At 38.7% G+C, this 13,670-nt stretch overlaps 1 protein-coding gene across 6 annotated transcripts in view; it reads left to right on the top strand.

The window, feature by feature from the left end:
- STAG2 (STAG2 cohesin complex component) overlaps positions 1-13,670 on the top strand; it is a 75,469-nt gene that overhangs the window by 27,866 nt on the left and 33,933 nt on the right. For all 6 annotated transcript variants that reach the window (XM_080352361.1, XM_080352356.1, XM_080352358.1 and 3 more), the window contains 4 exons: positions 8,916-9,060; positions 10,970-11,048; positions 11,175-11,336; positions 13,412-13,508. In XM_080352361.1, the coding sequence (XP_080208487.1) occupies positions 9,017-9,060; positions 10,970-11,048; positions 11,175-11,336; positions 13,412-13,508 (382 nt within the window). In that variant the 5' untranslated portion in view covers positions 8,916-9,016. The remainder of the gene's footprint in view (positions 1-8,915; positions 9,061-10,969; positions 11,049-11,174; positions 11,337-13,411; positions 13,509-13,670) is intronic.

Below are 13,670 nucleotides of genomic sequence, written 5' to 3'. Positions count from 1 at the left end.
GGAGAACAGGAACAAAATGTTGGGTATTAATAATCTTCAGGTTATGACTGAGGATGTGTGGAGCACAGATATTCTGAAGTTGTCAGAATTGCAGGGATAACTTTTTAATGAAAGATAACAAGGCTTTTATCTTTACCTCTTCTGTTTTAGAGGTGAAGCCAACTTTTACATACATGAGTAGTTGCTTGAATATAATTTTGTAAGGATGATTATTTAGATTGATTGTTGAAACAACCATAATCCACTTATGAAAGGCTTAAGTTTTAGCTGTCATACTGCTTGGTTTGGATGTGGCACAACATGTATTTCTTGCTTCTTAAAGAGTCCTTTTCCTTTCTGATGGCATAGGTTTTCATTTGAGCCAGGGAAAGATGAACTGCTGCTCTTGATTGTTTACACAAGCACTAAGGTACTGGCAGTTTTTGGATCTTCACTGTAAGTAGAGTTTTAAACTGCTGTTGTGAGACTGATAATGCCAATAGTCACCCAAGTGAGAGGGTGACGGGGCACCTGCTGCTCGGGGTGCAAGTCAGCTGCGTTCCCATGGGAGTCCCAGAAGTGATGCCCTCTCTGTAGCTCAAACCCAAATCAGGGCTGGTGGCAGGAAGAAAGCAGGATGGGATGGGGTGTGAAGCACTTAACACACCCTGTTGTCATCCCTGCCCCCCCCTTATTTTTTTCTAATTCATTTTAGAGATCCAGTTAAGACTGAAGCAGTTTGACTTGTGCTTATACTCTTCTGGTTGTTTCTGTGCTGAACTTAGTCTCTTTAGTTGTTGTCTGGGAGGGGTTCAGCCATTTTTATGTAGTGTGAAGCTTCAGCTAATAAACTCTAGTGGATCTCAGCTGACGAAACACTGACTTGAACTGGTTCTCTGTTTTTCTTCGTATCTTAGAAGGCTTGGGACCACAGTGCAGGGGAGTGCAGCACAGGACTGTCCATAGTGCGTTGTGACCTGGGCTGATGGGAGCTGATTTTGGGAGACGTGCTTGAGAGATTTTTACTTTTTACTCTTTGGTAGTTTTGTCTGATTTTTTCTTTCCCTTACTTCAGTCATCTAATATTGACTGCATCTCACAGTAGCAGCTGATGCTATTGTACTTTGTGCTGTGTAGTCCCCCCCTTCAGAATTTATAATTAAATCCAGTTGTTCTTAAAAATGCCCAAACAAGTTTTGGGGCACAAAGCCCTAGTGAACTGGACTTTTCAAAGAGGAAATCTATATGGTAGGAGAGGAGGCTGAGATTCCTATAAAGTGAGGCAACTTGCAGGCTTGCATTGATCGGTGGAAGAACAAGAAATAGAACTCGCCAGATGGGATACCTTGTGCCATGTGTACTGAAGTAATTCATCACTCTTGGCTGCACGTTTGAACAATCCTAGTTCTGTTCTAGGCTTTCCTGGTATAGCTGGTTACCTGCTTGCTGTGGGCAGCGTGTGTGCCTCTGCATCCCTAGCTTTTACAGGAGCTGAAATGTTGAGGGAACGTGCAAAGGACTCTATGTTTGAACAGTCAGCGTGCAAAGCAGCAATATTGATCTATTCTGTAGTTTAATTTCGAACTTCAGGCAACTTGGAGGCACGTTTGCCTGCTTGCCTTGTATCATAAATGAACTAGTGCTCCTCTTTTAGCCTATTTAAGTAGGCATATGTGGCGCTTTTTTTCCCCTCAAATTGTGGTTGTCATCCGACTTGGCTTTTATTCTTAAGAGCCTCATTTTCCACGCAGTCAGACTTGAACATCTGGAAGCCATTTCTTCTTTGGCAGAGAAAGACGTGACAGACACAACGAGATTTAACTTCTTCTTTTGTTGTCTTACCTTTACCTTTCTAAAAAAGATATTGAAAATGAAACCCTTTTAAAGATATATGGGAATTTCAAGTGTGTTTTAGCAAAGCTCAGGAATACTGTTGCGCACAATTATTAAAGAGTATTATATGTGTTTTTCTTTAAGGGTAATAGTTGCGTTTATTGTACAGCTGATAATGTAATGCTTATATCAATTGATTTAAACCCTCATTTGACTGGACAGTGTTAATTACTAAATATCAATTAAAAACCCCATATGATTCAAACCATGACAATATATTTATATTTCAAAATGGCATTTAACCTACTGCATGAAAGGTATTGATGTTATTAATGGTGCGTTGAAGAGTGATCATATGACTGTGAAGCACTGTAGCAAGCTCTTTTCCTTCCCTATAGTTGTTCCACATATTTATTTAATAAAAACAGTAGAGATCCAAAAACCACTTTTAACGAGAGGGGAACTATTTGGTGGTTGAGGTTGGTAAAGTTATTAGGGTGGTCCTTGAATGTTATTCACTTCTCAAGTCTCTCAGCTTACTGTAAAGTCTAAACTTCACTTTAGGTTTTAGCCTTACTTCATATGCCTTTTAAATATTCTTTGTTTTCTCACACACACCCCCCCCCCCCCCCCCTTTTTTTTTTCCCCCATAATAAAGCCTGTTTAAGCTTTTTCTTTCACAGCATTAAACTATGAAAACAAGTTTTGCTTTCTGTTCGGCAATGTATGCGTTACCTCTGGGGACCCGTGTTTTCCATGTGCCTGGCTGTTTCCTGACTGGTCTCAGGCTCTGGCGGTCACTGCCAGCTGTTCACTGGGCTTCTCCTCCCAAAGCTGGTCAAAACCCAGTGGATCTGTAGGTATATGTGCAGTCTGCTGTATATTGAAAATGCAGGGCGTTCAGCTGGGGATCTGGCCTCGCCACCACCTTGGAGCCACAGGGCAGCAGAGTGTTGCAGTATTGACAGTAGCCATGCAAGGACTCCAGTTTGGCATTTGGATGCAGCTGGTCCTGCGTGGCAGCCGTGCTGTGCCCGTGCTGGTGATGCGCTGCGTTGGCAAAGCTCGTCACCACGTTGTGGTGCAGGGGCAGGGTTGAGCTGTGTCTGCTGACTGGTGTGGTGCAGGAGGAGCTGATTCAGTTGGCTGAGCCAATGGAGAACTAGTCATGGGAGAGGAAATGGTGATGTTTTGATAAGTTACTTGCTCCTGGTTCATTTGAGTGCTAAAAGGGAGCAGAAGCTTTCCTGTGTGTTTTGGGAGCAGGAAGGAAGATTACTGCTTCAGACAAGCATTTTGTGAGATGGCTCTTTCCCACTTAATCTGCAGACATTTTGCATGAGCTAAAGAGCAAATATCATAAAAATAGAGTGAAGAGCAGGCCAGGGAATAAAAACGGTAGTGTGACAGCATAATATCAACAGCCACCGTAACATCGCATTTTTGTTTTTTGAAAGATGGAGATGTATGGACAGAACTGGTGTGGATGGAGGTGTAAGAGTGGAAAGTTTAGAATAAAATCAATTGTGAAGAAAGAGACTGAAAATATGAGACCTGTATGAAGTAGGTCATTTAGATTCTTTGTTGCAGTGTTAACTGTTGGGTGACTTTGGCACCATGAACTGGTATTGTGTGTACAGACCAAGTCTCTGGTAAGCATGGAAGAGTGTAGATTGATGATGTCTAGTTCAGGTCTTCTTGTAAAGGAATTACAAGACTCATTTGTTAAGCGAACAGGACAAAAATAACCACACATCTAGAGGTAGTAATTGCATTAATGTTCAGTTTAGTTTTGATTATGATATCATAATCTGATCAAAACTGCTGATATGGTTATAACTAAATTACATTAAAGCACAGTTGTTACAATACAAAATGCTACTTGAAGTATGTTTTCTGTGTTTTACTCAAATTACAGAATTGCTTTAGAGCTTGTTGGCAGATGAAATATTAGGTTGTATAGTATCAGTAGAAATCACACACGTAGAAATAGCACACTTTCTCAGGCCTGTAGGGAATGTCATGCAGTTGCTCAAAATCTCGCTTAAAAATCCATGTATGAAGCTGAATGCAACAGTAATTTGGAGAAGAAACGCCAAGCAACCAAACCTTATTTTAAAAAACAAAAGTTTAAACATATTCTTGTCTCCCAGAAAAGGAGTGAGGGGCATAATATAGTCAATAACAGCTTTCTCTTCTAAAATAGTTAGGACAAAATATTGGACATACATCTGATCCCTTATTTAAATTTATCTGACTAGCATTTTAACTGTTGGTGCTGCATAATTAATCGGTTCTGAAGCATCAGCATCTCTCATTCATGGATAGATAAATAATTCAGGGATGCACTTTAGGTACACACTTTAGCATTACAGTTTTAGAAGTTCTAATTTTCTGAATTAAGAAAGAGGGGTTCTTCATTTTTTTACAGATTATTAACTGAATTACAGGGAAAAATAAATACAGCTGTGAACAGCCATCACACATTTCAAAAATCTTTGTCCTGCCGACATAGCCATTTTTAAACTCTGTGTCTCTGTCTTGCCTAGAAAAATAACGACTTTACTGATGTGCCTTATAAGATTTCCAGATAATAAATGCCAAGCAACAAGAACAAAAGTGTGCACGTCTAGGGAACCCACCCCAAACCAACCCCTGCCTGCCTGGAACTCCTTGCTGTGAGCTTGTTAAGCAATACTTAGTTACTGTGCATGCAGAAGTGCATGAAACACAAACTTCTGGGACAGATCTTGTGATTTGTTGTATTTTTTTGTGTGTGTGTATATTCTTCTAACAAAGGCTGATCACCAAATTACATTGATTCCTATTTAGCCTGTCTGTGCGTTTAATAGGAATAGTTGAGAGAACACTAGTGCTCAGCAGCTGCCGATCGCATATGTGGTGTTGTGTGGATTGTGCTGGTGGATTTTGTCAGCTTTTGCCAGATCTCAACATGTGGCCAGTATATTTGAGTTAATTACAACCATACCTAAATTAACCATATATTAGGGAAAAATAACCTTTTAAAATGTAAATCTGTTTTTCAGCAAAGACACTTTTGAGTTCTTTACAGTGTTTCATGCTTAGCTCTTGCTTTTATCAGTCAAATTGTTTTAAATAGAAACTCCTCTTACATTTAGATTTGGCAACGTTATTATGATTAGTATTCCTGGACTACTTCTGTTGTTTCAGTGACTTTTTAGTAATGTTATGTTAGCAAAATTTTAAATAGAAAGGTACAATGAAGGGATACATATTTCTGCTATTAAATTGTATTTTGAAATTCTTCTGCTTGCTTTTGACAACTAAGTACTGAGACTAGTCATACTGCAGCAGCTGTATGCGTTTCCGTCATTGAATCAAATGTATATGCATTTATTTCAGCAAAGACCCAGGAATCTTCTGGTGTCTTTAATCTAAATATAAATCTAAAGGAAATGGGCTACAATATTATTGCAGTTTTCACAATCTATTGTAGTTTATTGCACAGAAATAACTAGGTCAACCTCTGGATGACCTGTCTTTTGGAGTTTCTTCAGTTAGCTTTAGGCTAGAGCTCCACCTTGTGATCTTTCAGCAGGATACATTTTCTTTTTATAGTTAATAATTTAATTATGATTTCACAAAGTAGAGTGACTTCAGAAAGTTTTCACAGACTTGAGAGATTTCAGTATCTGCTTTGGAAAGTTGAAGTTGGAATTCTGTGAACATGCAAAGAAGCAACTGAAGAGCTGCTTTTTCTGATACACTTCAGTTTAGATTTAACTTATTAAAAGAATCTGCTTATTAGAGCACATACAACAGTTAACATAGACTTTTACCATTTGAAATGCCATCTGCAAGAATTTCGCCTGCTTCTTTTAAGACTGCACTGTGATAAACTTGGTATATTTTAAAAGCCTGACAGGATGCTTATATGGACGGTTTTCCTTTCTCATTGACTTCCCAAACCGGGTGCTTTGAATGAGTCATCAAGTACGTGCACAAGGAAGACGCAGCTGGCAATAGTCTTGAATTTCTAGAAGGCATTTACTGAGATCAAGGATAATGGTGAATGACCAGTGCCAGCCTTTTCCCGTACTGAAACAAGAGAAAAATCAAATAAAATTGGAAAGTGATAAATTGAAGGGAAAGAACATGGCTCTGGGCAGTATGGAGTTAGGGTGTGGGAGTTCCTGTGTGGAGTACCATCATGACTGAATACCGAGTTCAAGAAGTAGTTGGAAATGTTAACGGAAAACTATGGATAAGGATTTATAAAACATTGGGACAGGCCCTCTGGCTGAAAAAATCCCTGAGTTATTTCTGGATGCTGGGAAGGTATTGAGGGCAAACATCACTGAGAAGAACAAAGCAAATGTGTCTTCCTTGGGTGGCTTCTGTTGGCACGGCCAGGGAGGGTGTGCTGGGCTAGGCTGGCCCTGCAGGTTGGGAATCACAGGTCTGTGTCGTGTTGTGGATGCATGCAAATCTTTTAAAATTATCCTTTATTGGGACAAATGCAAGGGGTTTTTTGGTCATTGCTGAAATCTGAGCCTGATGCTGGAGGTCCTTTACAGTCTTACCTCATATATTCGTGCAAGACATTCATCTGTAGCTGCCGTTTTCCATAATGCCAGTATATCGTTGCACTCATGAGAGCCAAGTTTCTCTTCCTTCAAGAAAAACAGTTCTTGGAATGTAAATCTGAGCAGCTCAATGCTTCAGCACGTAGCAAGATCTTGGTATTTCTTTCCCATGTTATGAGCTGATCCTGTCCAAACACTGCTGTTTTCTTTCATGTTTTGTTGTTTGCACTACAATGAGCGGTCCTTACAAGAAGTTCAAGTTGGTATAAACTGCAACCAGCTAGATTTGCCAAGTGATTTGACTGTTTGATGTCAGGAATGCATACTTTAATACCCATTCTTTTTCATGTTTTCATTACTATTTTCTTTTTCTTTAAAATATTTCTGTGATTTTAAGAAACTTTACTGAGTATTCCTGTAAAATTTGATAGGACAATAGTTTTGCTTTTCATAAAGGGGGTTTAAAGTGTGTTAATTCTGTGAACAAGTGGTTAAACTTTGGTCAGTACTTTCAAAGTTGATGGAATAGGTACTTTTAGTATTGCAAATAGATAGTATTAATGAGCCATCATGCAAAATTTGCAGGTAAGGTTCTTGATTGTCACTTTAGTACTTCTGTTGCTTCTCGACATTGAAAGATGTAAACTAAGAGAACTCAAATAGCATGTCGATAGACAGGTTGAACTTGAAACTGAGCAGTGTGTTTTTTGAAATTTGCATCATTGCTTTGCACTGGGGCTGAACTGCTAATGTGTCCAAAAAAGGGGCGGGTTTTTTTCTGCTGTCCCTCTCCCCCTGCAACTGAGCATGTAGTTTTACAGCCAACCTGGATGGAATCATAACTTCTTGCCACCGAAGAAGGGAGTTTTACTCTTCCCTCCCCTGCTCGTGGCCATGTGCTCCTGTGTTTCCCATGCATTGGCTCTGGATACCTGCTGCTGAACCCGTTTAACTTGATAATCTAGGGGAAAAAAAATCTTGAGGTGTGTTTTACCCATTTTATTGGGGAATTGGATCAGGAGATGCTGAACGGCAGAGCCTACAAAGATAAATGGCTGGGGAGGGAACGGTGCCCTGCCTGTGGGCGAGTGCTTGCCAGGGAGAGGGTGAAGCGCTCCCCTTGTGTGGCTTTAGAGGAGCACAAGCGGGGTGACAAAGGTTGCTGTTCTGCAGTAGTGATGTTTTTGAAGCTTTTTAGCTTCTACTGTGTTCTGGATAGAACATTGGTAGTTGCCAACTATCTTGAGATTCACCAGCCTACCTTGAACCTCCTCTTTTGGCCACTATTTTTTTCCGCTCTTGTTCTCTGCTTTTATGTGATTGTGCGAAATGTGAAGAAAATGTAGTAAGTTCAGAGTTTATGGTTTTTCTCAACTCTGGAAATTCTAGAAGCTACAGTGGCCCCTAGCATTGAGAAAAAGCACTTGCAGGAAGAAATGGCATGGCCTGGATCTACGTGCTCAGTTGTAATGTGGTCTCTGAAGCATCGCTACCAGACTTTAAGCAACATGTGCTCAGCATGCCAAAATTAAATCTTTCCCTCAAATACCTCATCACTCCAGCAAGTTGGAGAGTCAGCAGACTTTGACTCTGAAGCTTTTTCCTCCTACTGTATCTTTAAAGTAACCAAACATCATGTTTTCTTAATCTACCTGAATAAAAGTTAACCTGGGGTGGACAATTGACATAGAAAACTTTAGCCTGCCTGTTTAAATCTCACATTTGAAGTATCCAGTAATGTTTGGGTTTGGTTTTTTTCCCCCTTAAACATAGGAAAATTAGATAAATGTAAAAAACTACAAATAGGTGGCAACATTATAATTAAGTTGAAAAGCAAGTATTTCACGATCTTATGTTTTCTTGATAGAAAGCTGTGCTGTTTCTGATGTTTTTCTTCGTAACGTGGATAGTATTCTCTTCCTTGATAGTCTTAGAGTCTTGTCAAATGCTTTACATGTTAAAACTGTTGTAAGCCTGGAAGAAACCGAGTTGTTAAACAGCTGGGTAGGTTATAAGAATTAGTTACAAGAGCTTATCTTTGTGGAAAATGCCATGGAAGTTTACAACTCAGAGCTATAAAGTTGGTATACATAATGTCCTGGATTGAACACATGCTGTGCTTTAAATGTAATATCAAATCTGCTTTTGGTTTGGTTAACCAGAAATATCCTGGTGTTGCTTGGTCTGAGCTCTGCGGTGCATGGTGTTACAGTTCCAATTTTAGTATAGATTTTGAAATAAAAGCTATTGCTTGTAAGGTGTTAATGGAAACCAATTCCAGTTTGTTCATCCCATTCAGATTTGTTTTTTCCCAAATGCTTTGGTATTTTATTTTGCTGTGATGCTTTTAAGATCATGGAGTTACTTTGTAGTAAGATCGTGGGAGGAGTCAAAAATATGAAATCTTTAAACAGGAAAAAGCTTGGTTGGGAACAGAGGGGGGTGTGATCTAAATTTTCGGTGTTTCCAACTTTTTACCCCTTCATACGTGGAAAAATTTTCACTGTGTTTGTTTGTTTGTTTGTTTTATTATAGAAGTTGTCCACTACAAAGGAAGAAAGAAAAGTAAGCTTGTACTACAGACTAGTTTTTGAATATATTTCTAATACAGTGGTGTTCCAGAAGATGATAAAGAAATGATAGCAGCTCCAGAAATACCAACTGATTTTGCTCTCCTTCAGTAAGTGTTTTAATTAAGAATTTGTAATTTCATTTTTGAATATCCTGTCTGTTGTTAGTGTTAATAAATATGATTGGTTTTTTCTTGGAAACAATATGAAGGTTTTTTCCGGTTGAGAAGTTGATAAAGCGTTGTCTGAATTGTTTCTTAAGTATTCAGCACTAGTTAATGTAAGTATTATAGAGGTGCTTAATTTTTTTAAATCCATTTTTAAACTTCGCTAGTAGGAAGCCATTGTGACAGACACTTTCGTTATTTACGTGATGTACTTCTCAGGATTTTGTCTTTCAAAACTGTTTGAATCAGAAACTCTTTGATTAGGAATACCAAAAAAAGTTGAGGTCATTAAAGCCTCTTTATAGAGACAGAGGAAGTAGTTGAGGTATTTGCCCTTACTAACTGGGGCAGATCATCTAATATTTAAAATATCTGATGCCAAATGCTGTAGTTAAAGCCAAAGTCTAATCTTCACTCAGGCATCCGTTCCTCAGTGTTTTTGACATAATTTGACTGCTCGCTAGTCTTCCTGCAATTTTAAAGAGGCAGACATTTGATTTTCCAAGATTTAAAATGAGGCATAGATTACATTTTGGACAGGTATGCGATTATTCAAAGCAGACCAAAAGAATCCAATTCCTCACCTTTTAATTGTTGAGAAACTGGCCTGAAGACGTTTCAGTGGACTGTTGAAATGGATGAAATTAGTATGAAGTCTAAAAAGATACAAAGATGCAGTTTTGTATCAATGAGGGTGATTGTGTGGTGGTGGTTTTTTTTTTCCTTTTAATGTTCTTTCCTGTGAAAATAGGAACAGCTGGCAAGTTTTGAAGCAGTATTTGTCATCTCTCTCTTTCTTTCTCTCTACATGCCCTTCCTGCCCCTGCAGCTGGAGACTTCACCAGTCCATATCAGAAAATATAGTCAACAAAACCAGAAATAGCAAAATACATGTTAAAAGGCAGAAAACACCTTTCAGGCACTTGGAGTAATGAGGGACCTTACATTTCTTGATTGTTTTAGAATGTTATTAATAAATCTATAGAAGTAGGTCTGCCGTGCCCCTGGCCATTCTTTATGGTTGCTTTGGTAAATTGCATCAGGAGGTGTGTAACAAATTTGTGCTAGCAGCTGGAATCCATCGTGCTGCATGTCTATGTTAAAACAAGATCTAGTAGCATCATTTAAGTTGTATTCTATAGGAAATATAGAACTAGAGAATATATAAGCTAAGCATTCTCTATTAATAATTCAGGTGATTTCACAGACCATCTCCCCCCTCTCCCATTGGCAATTAAGGATTTGTATATCGATGCAGCGTATTTTAATGATGTAGAAAATCAAACAAATGAGGAAATTAATTTATTGTTTAACATCTCTTCACCTTACAAGCTTAACAGAACTACTGGCTATCTTTTTGACAGAGAAGTTTCAGCTAAACTTTTTTCCTGTACCTTTCAACACTGTACCTCTTAACTGCTTATTTAGTTTCTAACAGCATGAAGAGATCTGCTGAGACACTTTGATTATGAGGGAAGGTGGTGGTTTCTCTTTTTGATGATAGTTTTTTTCCCTGGCAGATATCTCTAGTGCTCTTTGCTTTTTGAGATGGTGTAATGTTTGTCATGTGCCAAAACCAAGATTCCCAACTTCTTGCTACTTTCTGTCCACCTTCACATCTCTTAGCCTTGGTGTATGTCTGTCATTGCAGGTGAGTTGTTAGGAGGAGGCAGGGTAGGTGTGTGAGGATATGCTCTGTCTGTTCCTCCACAATAGACTTAAACAAAAGAAAGAAGCAGTTTCATTGTTAGAACTGACTTACTGGATGGAGAGCATAATGTGACTTCAAGTGTTATATCTAAGAATGTTGCTGATGAAATGTATAAATGGTTTGTACTTCTTATCCTTGCAGGGAGTCTGAAACACACTTCTCTTCTGATACAGACTTTGAGGATATTGAAGGAAAAAACCAAAAACAAGGCAAAGGCAAAGTATGTTCAGCTTAATCTGTTTCCTGCAAACAGAAGCATTGTATATAGTTGTCATGGTATGAATATTTTTTTTTGATTACCACGTAATACCCAGTTAAAATATCTTGTGTGTGTATGTGATTGCAGACCTGTAAAAAAGGAAAAAAAGGACCAGCAGAGAAGGGGAAAAGTGGAAACGGAGGAGGGAAACCTGGTGGTCCAAATCGGATGAATGGACATCACCAACAGAATGGTGTGGAAAACATGATGCTGTTTGAGGTAGTTAAAATGGGCAAGAGTGCCATGCAGGTAAGACTTGGGGATATCTCTGTGACTTAGATGAATATACAATTTAATATTATTTTCCTGATTTAATGAAATGAAGCATAAAGTTATTTTTTTTTCAATTTGTAGTTTTTAGTTCCAGAAATTTTTTTTAAGTGTTTTTGCATTGTTAAGGTTTGCATTTGTACAAACTGATTTTTCATTTCTTAATGTCAGGCATGAATAATCACACGTATAATGAAGTAATTCAAACTCTGATTTGGAGTGAATTTTCAGTATCCTGCATGGAGAAAGATTATTTTAGATTACAGACTTTAAAGTCCTTTCTGTGTGGCTGTAACTAAATACAAATGTGGTTTATGCCTATAGTTGTCATAGAACTTAACAAGGAATCTGTAGTTTGTAGATGCTCCCAGAGCTTACATTATCTGAAAAGAAATAACTGCTTCTCTCACCGAAAGTAAAATCACTAGCTACAACTTAGGGGAAATTTAAAGAGTAGCCCTTAAGTTGGCTTGGCTGCATTGCAACGCTGTAATTGGGTGTAATTTGGGTCAGGAAATTTTAGAAGTCTGTGTGTTAGGCAGCGTCTCCACTGCATTTATTAATAGGACTGAAGTCAGTCTGTTAAGAAATTCAGCACTTAAAAAGTTCAGTGAAATCAGTAAAGCATTTGTTTGGCTCTGTGAATCTTGCAGTGGAGAGAGAGTTAAAGTGCGAGCCTGTCCGCTGTGCAGCGTCCCGCTGGCTCCGGGTGACTCTCAGCAGCCTCTCAGAAACACCGTCTTTGGGACTGGAAATGTGGGGTGTCCAGCTGCTGCTATGTCCAGCTGCTGCCACAGGCGCGCAGGAGGCTGCGGCTGTGCGCAGTCATCTCAAGACTTGCTGGCTCCTGCATTAGTGCCGGGAACGTTGGAGCCTGAAATGTGTGGCAGAAATTTAGTTCAGGCTTTTTTTTTTTTTTAAAAGAACAGGCTGATTTAAAGTATTTGCACAGAGAAATTTTGATACTTCCGTCATTTGTTTTGTACTGTTGTATTTCAAAGTGGGTGGAAAAACTATACTTTTCTAACTGTTGCTTTGTGTGCTGCGTTTTTAGCCAACTGTCAGCAATGTATCTTTGTGACATTATAACTGTTAATATGATACATAGTTAAAATCTTTGGTTTTCCAAGAGCAAAATGGACCTTTGCCAGGCACGATCACTCTGTTGAATTAGGGAGTTGATATCTGGGTAATAGTGAAAGAAAAAAAATCCTTAAAGCATTTTGAAAGTCAAGTCCACTTAAGCATGCAGTGCAGAAATTTTTCTCAGTGGCCCTCAGTGCTTGCTTGCCTGAAAAGAGTTTGATAATAACTTTCTTCTGAGTTGGTGTCTGTTGTCTGGCAAAAACAGGTGATTCATCCACTGAGACAAAATGTTTTGAGAAACTGCTGTTTTACTGGAGGTTCTTTAACATAAATAAATGCTTGAAACAGGCTGCCTATTTGAAATATTAGTCCCATTCCTAGCATTATCCTGTTCTTGCACCATTGTCACAGGTTTTGTGTTAATTTGCTTCTCTTTCAAGTTTTTTGGGAAAATGCTGTTGTTCCTGTTTGGTTTGGTTCATCCAGGGTAGGGTAGTGCTGTTCATCCCGTCACACTGCCGTGCACGGAGCACAGTCCGTCAAAGGGGCAGTATTGCTGAAGGGATTTGTAGCTGGTGGAACTGAAGCCCTAAGTGCTGTCTTGAGAAAAACATCACTAGTTTGGGGTTTCTTGTTTGAGGGGAAGAAAACCAGGCTCTGTAAAAGATAGCAATTATTTTTGCATTCTTTTAAGAAAAAAAATGGCTGTAGGACTCTCTGGTATTCCTGTGTGCTGTGTTTAGGTGTCAGTTTTGTACATGTATATGTTTATAGAATGAGTTTTTTTCTTGAAAACTGATGTTATGACAGTAAAGGATCATTCAGACATTTTGTTCTGTATTAATAAAAAAATGACAGAGTTCAAGTTATTTATGGAAGAAACTATCACTTGCTGCTAAGCAGCTAAATAACACTGACTGCCTTCAATTGCTGAAAAATAAGAACGGCCTTTCTTTCTTTCTTTTCAGTCTGTAGTGGATGACTGGATAGAGTCATACAAACATGACAGAGATATAGCACTTCTTGATCTCATTAACTTCTTTATTCAGTGTTCAGGCTGCAAAGGTAAGATACTGAAATGTTTACTCATCCGTTAAAGTAACATTATAGCATATTATTCTCATTCTTTGCTGTTATACTGCACATACTGTAGGAATGTTCCATGCCTTTGGCTAGTCTACGTTATTAGGTTCTTGTAGTTAACCTAGTATTTTTGAAGGTGGGAGC

Source organism: Nesoenas mayeri, assembly GCF_963082525.1.
Source record: "Nesoenas mayeri genome assembly, chromosome: 13".
NCBI lineage: Eukaryota > Metazoa > Chordata > Aves > Columbiformes > Columbidae > Nesoenas > Nesoenas mayeri.
The sequence above is the reverse complement of the archived record's forward strand: the minus strand, read 5'-3'. Positions and strand labels throughout refer to the sequence as shown.